A 22749-nucleotide genomic window follows, 5' to 3' on the forward strand; every position below is an offset into this window, starting at 1 on the left:
CCCCTTTGCTTTGGAGACCTCGGGGCGAGTGCCGTTTGGTACTAGTCTCCACAAACGGGGACCAGGCAGAATGGCACTCATGGGGGTCTCCCGGGGAGTGCAGTCCCCCAGGTGCATGCCCTTTGGGCAGGATGGTGCCCTGTCCAGTGCCAGCCTGAAAACCTGGCAATGCCATCTTGGTGCCAGCCCAAACTCTGGCCAGCAGGTGGGGATGCTGCCAGGTTGGCAATGCCAAAGTGCCAAGGTGGCATTTTGTGTGCCGGCGATCGAACCATGGATGCCCTGCACGAGAGTTGGGAGCGTGGGGGGGTGGGGGGGAGAGACACACCCTCCCATAATGCATTGGGGCTTTGGGGGGTTGGAGGTCACGTAGGAGGCTTCGGAGATCGGGACGCCATTTTTAAAAAGCAGAGCTCCTCAGTGTAGAAAACGGGGCTATGTGCGGCCTCAGCCGCGAGTTCCTCACTGAGGCCCTTTAATGCGAGTGGCATTGTGTAGCCATGTGTTTCTCAGGAAACACGAGGCTAAACGCGTTCGCAAGGAGGCTTTGTTGAATCGCGCCTAATTTGTTAAGTTCCAGCCTAAACCTTCAGTGGTAAGTTTAATTGGTCATTGCTGCACAGATTCAGCATTCTCTTAAATCGCATCGCAGGGAAATGTAGTGTGCAGGTGTGGAGGATTAATGCTGTTTTCATAAGACCAGAGACCCAACTGCCCGGCAATTTGTGGTGCTTCACAACCCCCAAGGTGGGCAGAATTTAAACCAGGCACCTCGTCCACCAGCTGGCGAGAGTCCAACATCGCCTCTGTTGGTGAAGGCCCGTCATATTAAGTACCTGTCTGGTGGGTCCCTTGATCAAACCTTGAATACCCTTGAACGAGGGGATTCCCAACCCAGCCCCTTCCACCCAGGGGCCCACAAGCAAGCCCAAAAAATATTTCTTCCTGCCGGTCAAAGTTTGTTTTATTCTTTCACCGGATGTGGGCATCGCTGACATGGCCAAGTCCATCCCTAATTGTCCTTGAGAAGATTCTGGTGAGCCGCCTTCTTGAACCGCTACAGTACATTTGGTGTATAGGTACACGCACTGTGATGCTGGGAAGGAATTTCCAGGATTTTTACCCAGCGACAGTGAAGAATGGTGATTTAGGTCCAGATCAGGATGGTCTGTGTCTTGGAAGGGAACTTGGAGATGGTAATGCTCCCATGCATCAGCTGCTCTTAGCCTACTGCATGGTAGACGTTGCAGCTTTGGAAGATGCTGCAGAAGGAGCAAATACTATGGAGTCAATTGCCCACTTAAGTGCCTCAATTAGCATCCAGACAGGAAGGGCATACACAGCTGTTTGCTGTGTCACTCAGGCTCTGGAGGCTTGAGTGGTTGAAACACAACTATATACATATCTCCAACAAAAACAGAAAACACTGCACAATCCCGGCAGGTCTGACAGCATGCAGGGAGAGAAGGGAGCTAACGTTTCGGGTCTGGATGACTCTTTGTCTTACATATCTCTTTGTTTTACATATCTCCAAGTTTTAGCCCTGTCTAGATGTTATCGTCCTGCCGACTTCTCTTAGATTCTCTCTGCACACAGTTACTATTATGTGACTCCCTACATCACAAAGTTGGCAGTACTGTTCTCCAGTCCCACGTTATAAGCAAATGCTGCTAACCAGGGAATCTGGATTATAAATCGTAATCTACATTCCCTACCTGGTAACCTATGGCGGAAAGCGACATTCCTGTTGTCACCTTTATGGAGAACTTCAAATGCAGTTATCATCACACTTTGAACCTGAATTACTGCAGAATGATTTGAACCATAGGAATGTTCCAGCTCATTGTTTAACCTCCACACATTTTCCAGGTTTTACTTTGCTCAGTGAGCACGAAAGTTTCTGAGTCAATTATTCCTGTGATAGCTACGGCTATTGAACTTAATAGTTATTTGTCAAAAAAATTAAAAATTAGATACATAATGCCAGACCTATGTGAATCGTTACATTTTATTCAGATTATATTCATGAAGTAAACATAAATAAGATACCTATCAATAGACTAAAAACATAAAAGGCAGATGGTAAAAGCTACTACATACCTTCCATTTGAGAAGATGTTACTTCTAACGTTTTGCTTGCAAGATCTTCTAGAATACTTCCTGCCTCGATGAACTGCCATTTCTTCTGTTTAAGGTTATCTCCTTGTTCGTGAGTCAATGTTTGATTTAATATATCCAATTCCTAAAACATATTAGCATCTATACTTGCTGTGCAAATTCATCATGAAAAGTAAGAGGAACACTTTTAGCTCAGGCTTCTGGCTGCTTTACAATTTTTATATAAAGTTCGACTGAATTTAAATCATCATTCTGTTTACAAAGCTGCTCCATTATATTAGTTATGCTGCCAGTATTTGTATTATTTCTGTTTCTTTATTTGTAGCCCTGTGCATGGTCCTCCCTTTACCTAACAGAGCTTTCGGCCAACTGGGTATGATTCTTTGGAGTTCTCTCCAAACACCTCTCATCTCCCTCTAACGAATATTCTCAAAGCCTATGCCATTGATGATCTCTCCTTTCCATTTTTCTTATCTGTGAAGCACCTTGAGGTGTTATTTACTTTAATCAGATAGGTGCTAATTGTTCTTGTTGCTGTTTATAGTCTTATAAATCAACATTTATTCCTGAATCTCTTACCATATTAAAAAGGTTAGACATAATGTAAACTTGAGCTCATCCAACACTCTGCTACCCATACGGTAAGTCACATCGAATCTTGTTCACCCATCACTGTACTTTCTGACGAACACCGACTTCCAATCCAGCGACACCACAATTTCAAAATTCTCACCTTTGTTTTCTTATCTCTCTGTGGCTTCGCCCTTCCCTATCTATGTAATCTCTTCCAGTCTTCCAAGCCTCTGAGATCTCTGCACTGCTCCAAATCTAGCCTCTTGCACATCCACGATTTTCAACACTTCACTGTTGGCAACTGTCTTCAATCGCACAGGCCCTAGGCTCCGGAATTCCTTCCCTAAACTTCTCCCCCTCTATTCCTCTCCTCCTTTAAGACATGCCTTAAGATTTACCCCCTTGTCCAGCTTCTCATCAACTGTGCTGATATCAATTTATGCAGCTCACTGTCAAATTTTGTTAGGTAGTGGTCATGTGAAGTGCCTTATGTTTCCCTCCATGAAAGGTGTTATGTAAGTTTTTTTAATGGTAAAGCACTCAATATGGCCTGGAATTCACATTAAATATTTTTCTTGAAAAGCATCAAATTAGTGCACATTGTTGCTGTTGTTTGTAAATTTATACGCCGACATTCTGTCTGAATCTTTTACCGTATTAAAAAATGAAATGAAATGTAAACTTTCATAGAATTTACAGTGCAAAAGGAGGCCACTTGGCCCATCGAGTCCGCACCGGCTCTTGGAAAGAGCACCCTACCCAAGGTCAACACCTCCACCCTATCCCCACAACCCAGTAACCCTACCCAACACTAAGGGCAATTTTGGACACTAAGGGCAATTTATCATGGCCAATCCACCTAGCCTGCACATCTTTGGACTGTGGGAGGAAACCGGAGCACCCGGAGGAAACCCACACACACACGGGGAGGATGTGCAGACTCCGCACAGACAGTGACCCAAGCCGGAATCGAACCTGGGACCCTAGAGCTGTGAAGCAATTGTGCTATCCACAATGCTACCGTGCTAAACTTGAACTCATCCAAAACTCTGCTACCCATATTAACTCACATCAAGTCCTGTTCATCCATCAACCGCTGTGCTTCCCCCGGACATGGGTATTAATTGTCCAATGAAGGGCCCCAATTGGCGGTAGGACTTTAATCACCCCGGATTTAATCAGGGCAGAGGCAGGAAGCCAGCAAAGTCCCCACCTGCCACCCTTTCATCTGATTAAATGTCCCACCAACCCCATGGGGGAGGAGGGGGGGGGGGGGAGAAGAGACAGTAAATTCCAAATTGTTTGATATACCATACTTGCTTATCTCACATTGTATCATTATTTAATGGACTCGCAGAATATTTTATACGATTATACATTGGATTTTCTTTACAAAGCATCACAATTGTTAACCTTACCTCCTCTTGTTGGGAATCTTCATCAGCCAGTTCTCCATCCAACATTATCTCAAATTTTATTCCTCCCTTTTGGAAAGAAAAGCTTATTTATAATATTCCACATTATGTTAGATTAGTAATTTCCAAACCATTCTACTTTGTCAATGCACTGCAAACAATGACATGTTCCAAAGAATATTGACACTTTTATACAGAACACCCCTGACCTAACATTCAAAGGACAGCACCATTTATTTTTACCAGTATTATAATAAAATAAGTGTGCTAGTAGGTCAAAGATGCAGGGCATCACCCCCGTGCCCAAAGCGTGTTTCGCAGTTGGTTTCCCGTCATTGGTGACAACGGGATCTTCTGGTCAACGGGTATTCCCATTGTCCTCATCCTCCGCCTCCTGGGAACCTGCGGCTGTGTGGGGGTGGTCGACCAGACTGAAAGATCTCACCAGTGGGAACAGCTGGAAAGTTTCAGCCACAGAAAATGTATTAAATACAGAATTATTTCTCATGGAATGCAGTGATGATATTGCAGAACTTCTGGGGTCCACTGGCCTCAGTCTGTAAATTTATGAGTTGGATCATTGAAGATCCTGTGTGGCATTACGATAGTTTGGTGCCATCAAGCTCTGACTGTACTTGTGTAAAATGGTGGAAATAAGGAAGAATCAGGAGAGAGCCATTTTTTGCTTTGTCTACAAATGTGAACAAATCATAATTAAACCATTATGAACCAGTTTCAGAGAAGTCTGATAACTGGATTTAGTGTGTGATGTAGCACACTTTTTTTGCATCTCCCTCATTCATTCATGCTAGAACTTTCATAACAAGCAGACTCGGGATGTTTTTGAGTGTTGATATCATTGTCATCTTCTACATTCCGGATCATAAAATCATAGAACCCCGACAGTGCAGAAGGAAGATATTCGGCCCTTCGAGTCTGCATCAACCCTCCGAAAGAACACACTACCTAGGCCCAATTCCCCGCCCTATCCCCATAACCCCACCTAACCATTGGATACTAAGGGTCAATTTAGCATGGCCAAACCACCTAACCTGCACATCTTTGGTCTGTGGGAGGAAACCGGAGCACCCAGAGGAAACCCACGCAGACACGGGGAGAACATACAACTCCACACAGACAGTGACCCAAGGTCAGAATCAAACCCGTGTCCATGGCGCAGTGAGGCAGCAGTGCAAACCATTGTGCCACCGTGCCACCCCAATACTTTCTTACAAAACATTCAGAAGTTTAAAATCAATACTATTTATCCCTCATAATTCTTTCCCCCACTATCTCAAGGTATTTATCAGGCCCTCTACTTTCCACAACCATTTAACACTACCTGCCCCAAACTTCACATGCTTTTGTTTACTTATTCTGGTCTATACTTTCACCTCTCTATAACCTGCCCCAATGTACCTCAGGAATTAACAGCCAGAAGCCCCACAAATTAGGTGTGCTGACTTCCAATGTACCTTACCCATTGATAGATTGTTTTTTCTTGGACTTTGCAAAAAATACTGTAAATGCATATAAACTTAAACATTTCTTAATTTTTGAAATTCACATCTAGCTTTAGCTATTTCAATTTGATCTAATTATCTTGATGTATTTAGTAAATATATGGATGATGGAAGACCCCTGGATAGGGGGTCTAAACTCTCTCAGTGCTTTCTCGCTCATGAATGATTTGGGTGAATGGGTCACAAGGTATCAGCTGCATCCACACTTCTTCATCATGCTTCCTCTTTACATACTTTGTTACGCAAAACATTTCTGTATTTTAGTACGATAATGGCGGACTTAATCTGGGAGGAATCACCTTTACCTTGACTTTGTGTGTATGCTCTACTGCTTTCATTTCCATTTGAGGATGCAATCTGCTTTGCTTCGGATCTTCCTCAGTGACCTGACAAATGTAAAAGAATGAATGAGTTAAAACTATGTACAATGAAAGGATTGAGTTAAACAAAGTTTCAATATGGAGGATATTGCACTAGTGGTTTTGCAATGCCAAATAGTTTGTATTAGAGCGGAATATTTCATTATATCATTTATTTAAGTGTGCCAAGAAATTAATGTATCCACCACAATGGGCAGGAGGAAAATTGTTCTTCGGTTAACACATAACCGTGTTAATGTGCTAAACTTCCGCATCTGATTTAAGATCTAGGTTTAGCTCTATTCTCTATATGTATTTTACTGTTTCCTTGAATTTGACAAGAATTTGGGAGGAAGATGTCTGTATAAACTGTGTATTTTGTATTCTTCATTTGTGGGGCAGTTTTTTAAAAAACAACATGAATGCAATTTGTACAGAATAATGTATTAAGCAGCAGAAATAATGAGTGTCATTTTTACACATGCAAATATCACAACAATTTTCACTTGCGTACAAGCAGCGTTACTTAGCAGTGTTACTTTGCAAGCCTGCATTTCTGTTGGAATTAACAGCCAGAACCCCCACAAATTAGGTGTGCTGGCTTCCACATCTGACCAGCATCCCTACCTAATTTGACCTGAGCTGGGAACTGCTTTCACAAAATGTAACCATACCTTCATCGAGGTTTGATGTAAATAAAGCACTAGCACACATGTTGCAAACATTACAATTTACATTTTAAACTGAAAGAACATTTAAGTAGATCACTTGCCAACCGTGGACCTCTGACTTTGATTCGCCACTTCTTCACATCGGTGAGATTCTCCGTTCCTGCTGTAGTGAATGGAGATTTAGCTGAACGCCAAATTCTCCACCCTCGCTGGCAGCAGTAGCGGGGCAGACTCACAATGGAGAATCCCGCTCTCTATCACCTCAGCAGGTGGCTACAAGCCCCCCTTCCCCCCTCCGCAGACCCCCACGCCCAAATAACACATCATTCTGAGATGGAATATTATCACTGTTCTTCGTTGCTACTGGGTTAAAATCCTGGAACTCCTCACCTAACACCACCACGGGTGTACCATCATCAAATGACTGCAGTTGTTCAAGAACATGGCTCAACAACACATCTTAAAGGAAATTAGGAATGGCTATAAATGCTGACCTTGCAACCTCTGCCAACACCTAATCAATTGAAACATTCTGGAAGACAAAATCCAGAAATCCATCTGGGATATTGCATTTCTTGTTGAGATAATACTCATCTTCCATTATCTCCCATTGTCTCCACTCAGGATGGCAATTAGTTTCTGCATGCTTAGATTCATCCTTAGGGCATCATGGTGGTGCAGTGGTTAGCACTGCTGCCTCACGGTGCTGAGGGCACTGGTTCGATCCCGGCCCTGGGTCACTGTCCTCGTGGAGTTTGCACATTCTCCCCGTGTCTGCGTGGGTCTCACCCCCACAACCCAAAAGATGTGCAGGGTAGGTGAATTGGCCACGCTAAATTACCCTTAATTGGAAAAAAAAAGAATTGGATACTCTAAATTAAAAGTAAATGGAAGTATCCTTGTCTGGAAACAGGGTGGGGTTTCATTGTCTGTTTTGGAGTATCACCCATCAGCAATTCAGCCAATGACTGACTTTACATTCTCGGCCATCTTTGGCTTGTACATCCATTTTTAAAAATCCATGAGCCTAGCTGACGTAATTCGGTGTTTTTTCTCGATTATTATGACAACTTCCTGGTCTCCCTCACAATGATACAGTGACCTCCTGAGCAGAGATCAGGCACATCAGACAATAGACAAAACTGGGAGGAAAGGTTGTTTCTTCTGGTGGTTGACATCAGGCATCATTAACAGATACAGTGGGTGAGATTCTCTAGCCTCCTGGCTGCGCGTTCCTCAGTGGCGGGAGGTGGTGTGTCGTTCGCAGGCAGCGGGATTCTCAGCTCCTGCCGATGTTAATGGGAATTCCCACTGAAGCCACCCCATGCCGCCAGGAAACCTGCGGGTGGGAGTGCGCTGCCACTGGGACCAGGGAATCCCGCTGCCAGTGAACAGTCGGAAAATTCCACCCAGTATCTGGAAGTGGGTCACATGCATGCTTGGAACACCAAGGAAATATTTCTCTAGCTTTTGCATGAGAGATATTTGAAAAGCCTTGTGCACAAGTCTTGGATGGACCAGGCTTCAAAGAGAATTTGGAATTATTGAAAACAAATGTTTGGATACAAAAAACTAATGCACAGCATTACTGCCAATTTATAGGAATGTAGGAACAGGAGTAGTCCCTGGAGCCCATCCTTCTGCCTTTTAACTAGATCATAGATGATCTGGTACCATTTGCCTGCCTTTGACTGACAACACTCGAAACCTTTGTCTAACAAAAATAATTGATTATGTTGAGAAGTTCAATGAATGCACAGATTTATTTTTAAACACTCAATAAATAAAAGATACTCCTCCATCTATTGTACTTTTACCATTTGTAACAGTGAACTGTTGTACCTCAATTGGCTCTTTCTCTTGGCGTTGACCCTGAAGTTCACCCATTTCTTCTGCAGGTTTCTCTCGATCAATATGATACGTCTCAGTAGATATACCTGGACGATTCTAGGTTATGGGCGCACAAAAAAGGGAAAAGGCCATTATGCTTATCAGTTTTATTTTCATGGAAATTATAAAATATTTTGCTGCAACAGCAACACACCAGCACAGCATGGTAATCATCTACACCACAGAATGTGGTGAAAGGTGCGTTTGCCCTTCACAATTCTCACTTGGGGAGGTGGCGGTGTAGTGGTAATTCTGTGGTCAGGATCCAGATGCTCAAACTAGTTCTCTGGCAACATAGTTCAAGTCACACAATTGCAGCATTGAATGTTTAAAAAAAGGCACGTCTTAGTATTGGTAACCGAGAAACTATAATTGATTTTTCATTAAAAAACCATCTGATTCACTGATGTCATTCAGGAAAGGAAATCAGCCATCCTTACCTAGTCTGACCTGCATGTGACTCCAGATCCACAGCAATGTCATTGACTCTTAACAACCCCCTCAGATGGTCTGGCAAGCCACCCAGTTCAAGGGCAATTCAGGATGGGAAACATATGCTGGCCTAGCCAGTAACTCTTAGAGTTATTCCAGTGAAATAATCTTTACAAATCATGATCACAAAAGTACTTCACAATTAGTTGGAGATATTGTAGCCATCTAAGATGGCCACCTGCAAAGGACCATGAGAATTATGGCCAACCCAGGACTCAGACAGATACAGAGCCTATGTGTATCTGAAACACAGGTAACCAGACATGATTGAAACCCCCACTCGTTTGCATTTTAATGTCCCATTTTCCCAGAACAATAGAACTCCAATCAAGCAACCGGTACAGCCACAGACTGATCGGCGCCACTCTCCTTACTCAGAAAGCCCAACTGCCAAGGCCAGTGACTGCTAAGGACCCCCCCAGCCACCAGGCACCTGCCCCTTTATTTGCCAAAATCAAAGACAGTGATCAGAGCCCTGTCGAACGATTTTGTCCAAGGTTAAGGTCCGCCCCAAAGAGCGCAAAATCCCAGAGGGATAAAAGAGGACACAGCCATGTGTTCTCTTTTGGATCCGGCCTGTGCCAACCCAATCGTAGCAGGAACAGCAGCCAAGTTCAAGACCAACGATCGCTACCTGACGGATGAGCCCACCAGTGACAGAGCCACTTTCTTCGAACCAGCCAAGTGGAATCCAGATAAAGGCCTTATCCATTTGCACAGTGCCGGTCGCCCTGAAGTTAAGTATAGGTTATTGTAGCTGATAGGCGTAGTTTAACTCGTAGTAGATATTGCATTTGCATGTCGAGATAACTCTTGTGTATGTAAATAAACCATCTTTTGAACTAACTAACTGGTTGTGTGGTCATTTGATTGATGCACTATCAATTACGACGAGACGAGAGTAGAGTGTAATTGAGGCTTTATTACGTAGAGATGTGTAGCCTCCCGCAGCTGCTGCCGAAATGGCTGCAGCTCGGAGAGCCCACACGTTTATACTCCGCCTACTGGGCGGAGCCAGGCAGGGATCTACCCCTGTACCTGTAGTACAGGGGCCTTACCGTAATACACCTTATATACGATATATACAATACAACAGTGGTGACTACTACATTTACCCCGTTAAAAAAAGAGTCCAGTGGGGGTGGTGGAATGCTATTTACGTGCAGATGTTTAACATTTTAAGGAAAGTTTACAAATTGAGACGATCGGGCGCCTTTATCCGTCGTTGCGAGCGCCGCTGTCCCGGTGGCATAGCAGGCGTCGGTGACTCCGGGAGCGTGTCGACCTCATCTTCATCCCCGGGTGGGACTAAGGGGAGGACGGATTGTCCTGGCGTGTGGGCTCTGGTGGGGGGCGCTGGGGTGAGGGGGGGTGGTGCCCCAGCTGGCGCCAGGTCCCTGAGGGAGACTGTGTCTTGGCAGCCATCGGGGTACACCCCGTACTGCGGGTTCCCGTGAAGAAGCTGTACCCTCTCAACCAACGGGTCCGCCTTGTGGAGCCGCACATGCTTACGGAGGAGAACAGGTCCTGGAGCTGCCAGCCACGTTGGGAGCGAAACCCCGGAGGTGGACTTCCTGGGGAAGGCAAAGAGACGTTCATGGGGAGTTTTGTTAGTCGCAGTGCAAAGGAGCGACCGAATGGAGAGAAGGGCGTCGGGGAGGACCTCTTGCCAGAGGGAGGCCGGGAGATTTCTGGACCGTAGGGCCAGCTGGACGGCCTTCCAGACTGTCCCATTCTCCCTCTCCACCTGCCTGTTTCCCCCGGGGTTGTAGCTGGTCGTCCTGCTCAAGGAGATGCCCCTGCTGAGCAGGAACTGGCGCAGCTCATCGCTCATAAATGAGGATCCCCAGTCGCTGTGGACATAGGCGGGGAAACCGAACAGTGCAAAGGTGGTGTTGAGGGCTTTGATGACGGTGGCAGACGTCATATCAGGGCATGGGACGACGAAGGGGAATCTGGAGTATTCGTCGACAACGTTAAGAAATTACGTGTTTCGGTCGGTGGAGGAGAGGGGCCCTTTGAAATCCGCGCTGAGGCGTTCAAAGGGGTGGGAGGCCTTCACCACGTGCACTTGGTCTGGCTGGTAGAAGTGCGGTTTACACTCCGCGCAGACCTGGCAGTCTCTGGTGATTGCCCTGACTTCCACGATGGAGTAGGGCAGATTGCGGGCCTTTATGAAGTGAAAAACGCGGGTGACCCCTGGGTGGCAGAGTTCATCATGCAGGGTCCGGAGCCGGTCCACTTGTGCGCTGGCACATGTACCTCGGGATAGGGCTTCGGGGGGCTCGTTGAGCTTACCGGGGCGATACAAAATCTTGTAATTGTAGGTGGACAGCTCGATCCTCCTCCTCAAGATCTTATCATTTTTGATCTTGCCCCGCTGTGTGTTGTTGAACATGAAGGCAACCGACCATTGGTCAGTGAGGAGAGGGAATCTCCTGCCGGCCAGGTAATGCCTCCAATGCTGCACAGCTTCTACTATGGCTTGGGCCTCCTTCTCGACGGAGGAGTGCCGAATTTCGGAGGTGCGTAGGGTGCGTGAAAAGAATGCCACGGGCCTCCCTGCCTAGTTGAGGGTGGCTGCCAGAGCGATGTTTAATGCATTGCTCTCGACTTGGAAGGGGAGCATCTCATCGACCGCGTGCATCGTGGCCTTGGCGATGTCGGCCTTGATACGGTTGAAGGCCTGGTGAGCCTCCGCCGTCAGTGGGAAAACGGTGGAGTGAATGAGTGGGCTGGCCTTGTCCGCATAGTTCGGCACCCACTGGGCGTAATACGAGAACACCCCCAGGCATCGTTTCGGGGCCTTGGGGCAATGGGGAAGGGGGAGTTCCATGAGGGGGCGCATGCGATCAGGGTCGGGCCCAAGAACCCCATTTTGACCCACATAGCCGAGGATGGCGAATCGGTTAGTGCTGAACATGCACTTCTTGTTGTAAGTTAGGTTGAGGAGTTTGGCGGTGTGGAGGAATTTGGAAAGGTTAGCGTCGTGGTCCTGCTGGTCGTGGCCGCAGATGGTGACGTTATCCAGGTACGGGAAGGTGGCCCGCAGTCTGTACCGGTCAACCATTCGGTCCATCTCCCGTTGGAAGACCGAGACCCCGTTAGTGACGCCAAAGGGAACCCTAAGGAAGTGGTAAAGGGAGCTGGTGGTAGTCAGATTTTAGGTCCACCGTTGAGAAGACCCGGTACTGTGCAATCTGATTGAACATATCAGATATTCATGGGAGGGGGTTCGCGTCGAGCTGCGTGTACCAATTGATGGTCTGAATGTAGTCGATGACCATCCTGTTTTTCCCGCCAGTTTTTACAACTACCACTTGAGCTCTCCAGGGACTGTTGCTGGCCTCGATAATACCTTCCCGTAGCAGCCGCTGGACCTCAGAACTAATGAAGGTCCTGTCCTGGGCACTGTACCGTCTTCTCCTGGTGGCGACGGGTTTGCAATCCGGGGTGAGGTTCGCAAACAGAGAAGGCGGGTCGCCCTCAGAGGATGAAACGATGCAGTTAAACTGCTTCGTCACTACCAACGTCACCCCGATGAGGATAAGGCTCCTCATCAATGGTCATTCCTTAGAGATGGAGGTGGATACAGGAGATGCCGTCTCCATCATTGGGGAACAGACATTCCAGCGTCTCCAAACGGGTATTCTGCCCTTAATCCTAAGGGACACACGGGCCAGGCTAGCCACGTACATGGGAGAACCTTTGAAGATTGTGAGGGCCACCATGAACTCGGTTGCTTATGGACAGCAGTCAGCAGCCAGTCAGACTCCCACTCATACTAGGAGAACAAGAGGCTCCCACCATGGGCCTCCATACACCGATGGCAAAGGCCAGGAAGATGCCGGCGCGAGACGCCGGCGACAACGGGCCTTCAGGCCCAGTAATTCTCCTCTTCTTCGGGGGCTAGAATGGTGCTGGCACATGTGTGTGATTGCCATCTCTGCACCAGCCCCGGGCAACATGGCGGAGCCATACAGAGGTCCGGCGTGGAGGAGCATAGGCCTCCCCCGGAATGAGCGCGCCCGCCGATCGGTAGTCCCCAATCGCAGGCCTGATCACATTGGAGGCCCCCCCGGAGTCGGATCTACCCTCCCCCCTCACCAGGACGGCACCCGTAGCCAGAACGCCGAGGTCCCGCTGGGTGAGACCATATGTAAACTACGATGGCGGGCACTCGGCCCGTCGAGTGCGGAGAATTGCTGCGGGGGCCACTTTCAGCGGCGGCGCGATTGCCGCTGAGTCTCCAGTCACCGGAGCGTCAGCGGCCCAGTGACGGAACGGCGTGGTGGGATTCTCACGCCACCTCGCCGATTCTCTGACCTGGCCTGGGCTTGGAGAATCCCAGCCCATGTGTATGGGTACCCATAGACTTCACTGGTCTGTTCTTGGGGTAAATGTTCCTCATTATGGTCGACACCCATTCTAAATGGCTGAAAGAGCATTGCACGGCCTCCACAACCTTTCACGCAACAATAGAAAAACTCCAGCAAAGTTTTTGTACCTTTCATACCAGTAGGCCTCATTTCCGATAAGGGCACTGCCTTTACTAGTGTGGAGTTCCAGGTGTTCTTAATGGCAAAAAGCATCAAGAACATCCAGACGGTGCCGTACCACCAACATATAGTCCAATGATCTGGCAGAGCGGGCGGTATATCATAGAATTTACAATGCACTAGGAGGCCTTTCGGCCCATCGAGTCTGCACCGGCTCTTGGAACGAGCACCCTACCCAAGGTCAACACCTCCACCCTATCCCCATAACCCAGTAACCCCACCCAACACTAAGGGCAATTTTGGACACTAAGGGAAATTTATCATGGCTAATCCACCTAACCTGCACATCTTTGGACTGTGGGATGAAACCGGAGCACCCGGAGGAAACCCATGCAGACTCAGGGAGAACGTGCAGACTCCGCACAGACAGTGACCCAAGCCGGAATCGAACCTGGGACCCTGGAGCTGTGAAGCAATTTACATAAAAAAATTTTTTACATAGAATTTACAGTGCAGCAGGAGGCCATTCGGCCCATCAAATCTGCACCGGCTCCCGGAAAGAGCAACCTACCCAAGGTTAACACCTCCACCCTATCCCCATAACCCAGCAACCCCACCCAACACTAAGGGTAATTTTGGACTAAGGGGAATTTATCATGGCCAATCCACCTAACCTGCACATCTTTGGACTGTGGTAGGAAACCGGAGCACCCGGAGGAAACCCACACACACACGGGGAGGATGTGCAGACTCCGCACAGACAGTGACCCAAGCCGGAATCGAACCTGGGACCCTGGAGCTGTGAAGCCATTGTGCTATCCACAATGCTACCGTGCTGCCCTACACTGAGGGAGAATTTAGAAAGTCCAATTCACCTAACAGCACGTCTTTCGGGACTTGTGGGAGAACGAAGAAACAGGCAGCAGGTTCCATGGGCATAGGGTTAGCTCGATTCCTGTTTGACTACCGAACCGCGCCTCACACCATGACAGGAGTCGCCCCACCGCAGAATTATTGATGGGACAACGACTGCTCACAGACTGAACCTGCTATTTCCCAATTTGGCAGAGAAGGTGGAGTCCAAACAGGAGAGCCAAAAGAGGAATTACAATACCAGGAGGCCTAAGGGAACATTTAAAACAGGTGTAGCTGTTTACGTAGGGAACTTGGGGAATGGCTCCACTTGGATCCCTGGAGCCATGTTGGAGAAGAGAGGATCTGTTTTCTATAAAGGCAAGGTCCAGGGAAAGGCTGTGAAAAACATCTGGATCACTTAAGGAGTAGAGCCCCCACACCAGTGGAAATTATGTCCCCAATGCCAGTTGCAGCCATGTCTGGGCCAGGGTTTCAGCCCATGGGTGAAGACTCAGGATCCAAGATGGAGGGTGAGGAGACTAGTTTGCCTCTGGAGGCCAGCACTGAGGACAAGACCCCTTCTGCACACCTCAGGCGTTTTTTGCAGAATCAGAGGTCCCCAGACCACTTCATGTCCCCTACCAGTTCCACCTGCCACAGACTCAAGCCTTAGTGCAAAAAGGTGGAAGAGGACTTGAGGGAGGAGGGATGTTATAACATTCACAAAGGCCGCTGAGGAGAATCGCTGATTGATCTCCCTGTGGGCTTCGTAGACCATTGGCGGGATTCTCCCGTACGCGGCGGGGCGGGGAGTCCCGGTGAGACGGAGTGGCCGAATCCTCCGCACCCTCAGGAGCTAGGCCGGCGGCAGAGTGGTTTGCGCCCCGCCGGCCGGTGTGGAAGGCCTTCAGCACCGTGCCAGCCGAGGCCGAAGGGACTCCGCCGACCGGCGCGGGTCCGCACATGTGCGGGAGCATCAGCGGCTGCTGATGTCATCCCCGTGCATGCGCGGGGCGGGGGGGGGGGGAGGGGTTCACCTTCACGTCGGCCATCGCGGAAGCTGACACGGCCAGAGCGTAGGAATGGAGAGCCCCCACGGCACAGGCTCACCCACGGATCAGTTTGGGCCCCGATCACGGGCCAGGCCACCATGGGGGCACCCCCCGGTGCCAGATCGCTCCGCGCCCCCGCCAGGACCCCGGAGCCCGCCCACACCGCCAGGTCCCGCCGGTAAGGGACCTATTCCAATTTACGCCGGCGAGACCTGCATAGAACGAGCGGGACTTCGGCTCATCGCGGGTCGGAGAATCGCCGGGGGGATCCCGCTAACCGGAGCGGCGTGATCCCTACCCCCGCGAAATCTTCGGCAGCCGGCAGGGGCTGGCTTCTCGCCACCCCCCGCCGATTGTCCGACCCGGCGGGGGGTTGGAGAATCCCGCCCCATGTGTTACCATGTGTAGAAAGGAGCTCACCAACGGGGCCTTAAATATTGACTGGCTGTTCCCAATAGACCCGGGGTGGGACATTTGTTTTGTACACCGCAGCTGCGGCCTTATTTGTGTTGGAGAATAAACATACTTCGCCTTTTAGCCTACGCCTCCTGGAATTACTACAGTTCCTTAAACCAATTCTCTGTAGCGAAAATAAGCCTCAAAAGTGCTGGAAATTGCTAAAAAAAAAAGAGACATACCATTGAAGCTTTTCATCTTGCACTAATCGGACAGCAAAGCAAGGAAACCCAACAGTAAAGGGGACACCAGTTTATACTGCATGAGAAAAGAGTGCTGACTAGCTCTGATTGGTAGGGGCATTGCCATGGAGAATACACCAGGGAACAGTTAACTGCTAAGCTTGGCAATTCCAATCGGCATTTTCTTCTCATGCAGCATAAATTGTTGTTTCCTTTACTATTGGCATTCTTCCAAATCTGTCCTGAGGAGTGTAAAGTGAAAAGCTTTGACAGAATGTCTCTTTTTTCAGCAATACTCAAGTTCAGTGCCTAAAATGTTGCAGAATGGACTAATCTAATTCTTTGTAGTTTGTCAGGAATAACCAGCTCCCAAGTTAACCCCAAGCACATCCCCAAATAGATATGAAACATGTTCCCAATTTAATACTCTTTGCAGACCAGTCCCACAAAACAAAATACCAGTTATCTGCTTATCTTCCATATTTTTGAAATTATTCTTTAATTAAATCCCCAATTATTACGGTCTCTAAAATATAATAAAACTTTGGTTACTGAGGGAATTTAAGGGCACAGGGATCGTGCAGGAGGGTGGAGTTGAGGTAGAATATTGAGCATAATCGTGGTGAATGGCGGATCAGCCTGAAATAGCTTACTGCCATTCCTCTTTCTCGTGTTCACGTGTTCTTATGTTCTAAATTAGTGCAATGTTTAAATTGAAATGACAAGCTGCATTAACATAGCACCTTTAACATAGTGGGCAGCACAGTGGCGCAGTGGGCTAGCACTGCGGCCTCACGGCGCCGAGGTCCCAGGTTCGATCCCGGCTCTGGGTCACTGTCCGTGTGGAGTTTGCACATTCTCCCCGTGTTTGCGTGGGTTTCACCCCCACAACCCAAAAATGTGCAGGGTAGGTGGATTGGCCACGCTAAATTGCCCCTTAATTGGAAAAAATTAATTGGGTACTCTAAATTTATTTTTAAAAACATAGTAAAACAACCCACAGCAGTTGGCAGAGATGCAATGAGAAACTTTGTTCCGTTACACGTTTTATATTATCTCAGATTTTAATGTGAATAATCACGTGCTGCTGGAGATGAAAATATAAACCTAGCACTCAGTCAGGGAGAGCAGCTCAGTAATTAAACTGAATTAAATTGGGCCCTTCAATAGCTGAAGCCTGACCATGTTGAAAGGCAGGAAACAAAATGACTTTAATTAGAATCATTGATGTGATTGGGTTCACAGGCATCAACTTATGTCTTATTATTTTGTGTCACACCACGTTGGCATTTCAATTCATGTCATTGAGCCAGTGTTCTATGATTGTCTATGATCCCTCTAATATTTAGAAGGTGCCAAATCAATGTTTCAGTTCTTACCTCCTTCACTTCCATTTTTCCTTTAATTTCTTTAACCTGGTTATAATACTGCTGCCTTATTTCCTTCAGTCGCTGACAATATTCCTAAGAAGTAAAAAAAATAATGTTTTTACAATTATATATCTGCAAGGTTAATGGAAATGTATGCATTTTCATATTGGGGGTAGCACATGGAAAACCCACTTCATAAATTATTGGCCCCTCCCTGGAAAATTAAGTGAAAGATTTTGATCCTTTGTGGAACATTATTACAGAATTCCAATTTCATTCAGGATGGGACTAACCTACCACATATGGAGGAGAGGCCATGGTGAGAAGAACATATCCTCTATCTGCTCTTGGGTCGATTGATGGTCGTTATAGTCCCAGAACGGTATATGGAGAAACAAAACCTTTAGCATGCACTGTGAGGAATTCTAAAGCCACTCACTGTCAATTTAGCAGCTGTCTTTTCACGTGGATTTTGAGTTTGACTATGTATCAAAATGTTGAAAAGGGGAATTCCATCAGCACATTGCACACAGTAATGGATGCTCTCACTTCCATCTCCGTTGGCCTTCAGCATGACAGGAAGAATATGCAGAGGTGACACAAAGCAAGGTAAGCTGCTGGAAGAGGAGGAGGAAAGGGATATGGGATCTCAGCAGGAGTTCATATCCTCTGAGGGTTTAGGGGGGAAATCTTCCTGAAATGAGCCTCCGCCAGAAACAGTGCATCAGCCATCTCCTCTTCACTGAGGAGATCCTCACTAAAATCTGGTCATTCTCTGCAGTCACTGAGTCACTACATCCTCAGAATAGGATGAGAAACAGTAAGAAGTCTTACAACACCAGGTTAAAGCCCAACAGGTTTGTTTCCAATCACTAGCTTTCAGAGCACAACTCCTTCCTCAGGTGAATGAAGAGGTTGGTTCCAGAAACATATATACAGACAAAGTCAAAGATGCAAGACGATACTTTGAATGCGAGTCTTTGCAGGTAATTAAGTCTTTACAGGTCTAGACGGAGCGACTGGAGAGAGAGAGATAATCACAGGTTAAAGAGGTGTGAATTATCTCAAGCCTGGTCAGTTGGTAGGATTTTGCAAGCCCAGGCCAGATGGTGGGGTGTGAATGTAATGCAAAATGAATCCAAGGTCTCGGTTGAGGTCGTACTCATGTGTGCGGAACTAGGCTATAAGTTTCTGTTCGACGATTCAGCGTTGTCGCGCGTCCTGAAGGCTGCCTTGGAGAACGCTTACCCGAATATCAGAGGCTGAATGCCCTTGACTGCTGGAGTATTCCCCGACTGGAAGGGAACATTCCTGCCTGGCGATTGTCGTGTGATGTCCGTTCATCCGTTGTCGCAGAGTCTGCATGGTCTCGCCAATGTACCACATTTCAGGACATTCTTTCCTGCAGCGTATGAGATAGACAACGTTGGCCGAGTCGCACGAATATGTACCATGTACCTGGTGGGTGGTGTTCTCACATGTAATGGTGATACCCATGTCGATGATCTGGCACGTCTTGCAGAGATTGCCATGGCAGGGTTGTGCAGTGTTGTGGTCGTTGTTCTGAAGGCTGGGTAGTTTGCTGCAGACAATGGTTTGTTTGAGGTTGCGCGGTTGTTTGAAGGCAAGTAGTGGAGGTGTGGGGATGACCTTGGCAAGATATTCGACTTCATCGATGACGTGTTGAAGGCTGCGAAGAAGATGTCATAGTTTCTCCACTCCGGGGAAGTACTGGACGATGAAGGGTACTCTGTCGGTTGTGTCCTGTATTTGTCTTCTGAGGAGGTCGGTGCTGTTTTTTTCAGTGGCACGTTGGAACTGTTGATCGATGAGTCAAACGCCATATCCTGTTCATATAGAACATAGAACAGTACAGCACAGAACAGGCCCTTCGGCCCTCGATGTTGTGCCGAGCAAATGATCACCCTACTCAAACCCACGTATCCACCCTATACCCGTAACCCAACAACCCCCCCCCCCCCCCCCCCCCCCCCAACCTTACTTTTTAGGACACTACGGGCAATTTAGCATGGCCAATCCACCGAACCCGCACATCTTTGGACTGTGGGAGGAAACCGGAGCACCCGGAGGAAACCCACTCACACATGGGGAGGACGTGCAGACTCCGCACAGACAGTGACCCAGCCGGGAACCGAACCTGGGACCCTGGAGCTGTGAAGCATTTATGCTAACCACCATGCTACTGTGCTGCCCCGTGATGCCACATGAGGGCATCTTTCAGCATCTGTAGATGTCTGTAGATCCTCATCTGAGCAGATCCTGTGTATACACAGGGCTTGTCCATAGGGGATGGCTTCTTTAACATGTTTAGGGTGGAAGCTGGAGAAGTGAAGCATCATGAGGTTATCCATGGGCTTGCGATAAAGCGAAGTGCTGAGGTGACCATTCTTGATGGAGATGAGTGTGTCCAAGAATGCAACCGATTCTGGAGAGTAGTCCATGGTGAGTCTGAAGGTGGGATGGAAATTATTGATGTCATTGTGTAGTCGTTTCAGTGATTCTTCGCCGTGGATCCAAAGGAAAAAAATGCCCTCAATGTATTTGGTGTATAACATCGGTTGATGGTCCTGTGCAGTGAGGAGGTCTTGTTCAAACTTGTGCATGAAGATGTTGGCATATTGAGGTGCAAATTTGGTCCCCATGGCTGTTCCGTGTGTCTGGATGAAGAACTTGTTGTCGAAGGCAAAGACCCTGTGATCCAGAATGAAGCGGATGAGTTGCTGAATTGCATCTGGAAATTGGCAGTTGTTGGTGTTGAATAATGCAGTTGTTGCAGCAATGCCGTCGTCATGGGGAATGCTGGTGTAGAGTGCCGAGACGTCCATTGTGACGAGGAATGTTCGTGGTTCAACTGGTCCATGGATGCTGAGTTTCTGTAAGAAGTCCGTTGTATCGCGACAGAAGCTGGGCGTACCTTGTACGATTGTAGGATGAGAAAGGCATTGCTAGCAGCTGTAAAGATGACCATGGCTGTGAATGTTTAGACAACTGGTTCATTACAGGATTAAACAGGCAATCTTTATAACATCCAATAATTGCATAACGGAGGTCACCGATACTCTCTATTCCAAACAAGCTGACTACATTTCATTTTCTCTCTTGCAGTGGGAAACCAGAAGAATGAGTATATGCATCACAATGATGGCAGACATTCCTCTGGTGCAGCATGCCATTGGCCGCATGAATGTCACTTTGAAGATGCCACATGTAATATACTACAAGCAAAAGGGATTCCATTCTCTCAACCTCCAGCTTGTTTGTGACCATAGGCAGTGAATGATGCAGGTCAATTCCTGGTAGCTTAACAGTGATGATGCTTCCATTCTGTGACTACCCACAGTGGTTGATAAACCAGGGGTGGTACTTGGCTAAAAGATATATATCCTTTAATGACACAGCTCATAGCTCTGGTGCACAACCTAGGCATGGGTGGGAAGTCTGCATTTAACAAAAGGCAGGCGGTGACATGAAATGTGACAGACCAGATCACTGGGATGCATTTGAACAACATTTCTGCTGCCTGGGGCATTCTGGAAGAGCCGTGCAGTACTAGCAATGGCACAATTTGTGGTGGTCAGCAGCACAACCTCACCGCCATGAGGGAACAGCCTTTTTCAGCAGGTACATAGTGATCAACTGAGAATGAAAAGGATGAGACAGAGGAAGGGAGAGGTGGAGGAGGAGGAGGAAGGGAGGAGGCCTTTCTAACTGGGCTGATCTTACTCCTGCACCAATGATTGTAATCCCAATTGCCCATTTGCTGACAGTCCCACACTTTCCCTTCTCTCTGTTAATGACCATCGCCGCGTCTACTTGGCCACAAAGTGAAAATAAAAGACAAGCTCACAAATCAAAGCATTTCATACTGCATAAATATTAACTTATTAATCTTGTTCATTCCCTTGGTGCCTATTTTCCTGCCCCAGTGCTCCCACTGCTGTGATTTCAGTATGTCTGATGAAACAATTCTGACTTACTGTAGGGTAGATTGCAGATGGGCTTCGAGGGTGAACTGGAGCATCTTTGACCCTAAAATATCTGCATTCAGTTTGTACCATATTGGCACGGGAGACAGCAGTCGAGGCTAGCTGGATGGCAGCGATGAGACCATCAATTCACTAGACACGTGCTTTGAGATATGAACAGTTGTTTTAATCTACTTACTACAGAGCCAGCCTGTTACACGTTGAACTCTCGATGAACTGGTCGGCTGGCTCTGGGCATCGATATTTATACAGCAGTCCAGGGGGAGGAGCCGTGGGCGGAGCCAAGGGTGGAGCCCTGTACAAACTCCTAAGCATTCCCAGAGCTACTCCCCCTAGTGGTCGGGCAATGCAACTGCGCTTACAATCGTACGGTCTCATATATATATATATCACAGTGTGAATTACAGAGTTACATTCACCACAGGCAGGCAACAGCAAGATAGGAGTAGCAGTGATAGGAAGACAATTGCTTCAAGCCCAAGACAGATCAGCAGGGCAGAGTTCTACGGAAAAACTGCCATTCACATGGGCTACACCTCAGCAGCTTTAGCGATACATTAAAAGACAGGTTGCTGGGTTGTTGGGAGATCCTGCTGGCCCCTGTGAACACTTGTATCTTCCTCTATGATGGTGGCAGTATCAGCCTACGATGTAGCAAGCTGAGCTTGCTAGACATGATTCTGAGCTTCAACTCAGGCACCCAAATGTCAAACGGCTTCTGCATGTGTTGCAATAGAAGGTGAGATATCAAACATTGCCTTATGTTTGAATTTGCAAGTGTTCTCAGAGAGTTTGCCACCATATCCACGCTGAAGCTCAGTTCAGAGTCCCGTGATAATTTGGTGCTTGCCACCTCTATGTTCTTTGACACTGACCCATTGGCTTTCTGGCCTGCCAACTGGCCAAACATTTTGATGTGCCCACCTATCAGCCTTCTTCTGCAGACCATTCCCATCAACGTCCTCCTCGGAGTCCTCTGCATAACTCGTGTGCGATGTCAGCCATCCGACGAGCTGCCCTGCGATACCCGCATCTCCTGCCCTGGCATGAAGTCATTACTCCCTGCAAGAGGGAGGTAAGTTTGTCAGTGAATGGGATGCAATGTGTTTTGGTCATTGTCGAATAGTTGACAGTGTGTGGACGTGTGAGATGCTAATTGTGTGAGTGAAGCCATGAATGTTAGGTATGAATCTTCATAAATAGTGATTATTGAGAGTCGAATGATGGGAAAATGATGCATTGAGCAATGTGTGAGACTAGGGGTGCAGTTGGCGTCAATATCAAGAC

General features: G+C 47.7%; 1 protein-coding gene across 7 annotated transcripts in view; it reads right to left on the reverse strand.

Annotated features, from left to right (window-relative positions):
- The window catches only part of LOC119977351 (serine/threonine-protein kinase Nek5-like), a 79751-nt gene that overhangs the window by 16388 nt on the left and 40614 nt on the right, over positions 1–22749 (reverse strand). For all 7 annotated transcript variants that reach the window (XM_038818158.1, XM_038818157.1, XM_038818160.1 and 4 more), the window contains 5 exons: positions 17465–17548; positions 8502–8606; positions 5935–6015; positions 4110–4175; positions 2101–2242 (listed from right to left, as the gene is read on the reverse strand). In XM_038818158.1, coding sequence (XP_038674086.1) covers positions 2101–2242; positions 4110–4175; positions 5935–6015; positions 8502–8606; positions 17465–17548 — 478 coding nt within the window. The remainder of the gene's footprint in view (positions 1–2100; positions 2243–4109; positions 4176–5934; positions 6016–8501; positions 8607–17464; positions 17549–22749) is intronic.

Source organism: Scyliorhinus canicula, chromosome 14 (assembly GCF_902713615.1).
Source record: "Scyliorhinus canicula chromosome 14, sScyCan1.1, whole genome shotgun sequence".
Taxonomy (NCBI): domain Eukaryota; kingdom Metazoa; phylum Chordata; class Chondrichthyes; order Carcharhiniformes; family Scyliorhinidae; genus Scyliorhinus; species Scyliorhinus canicula.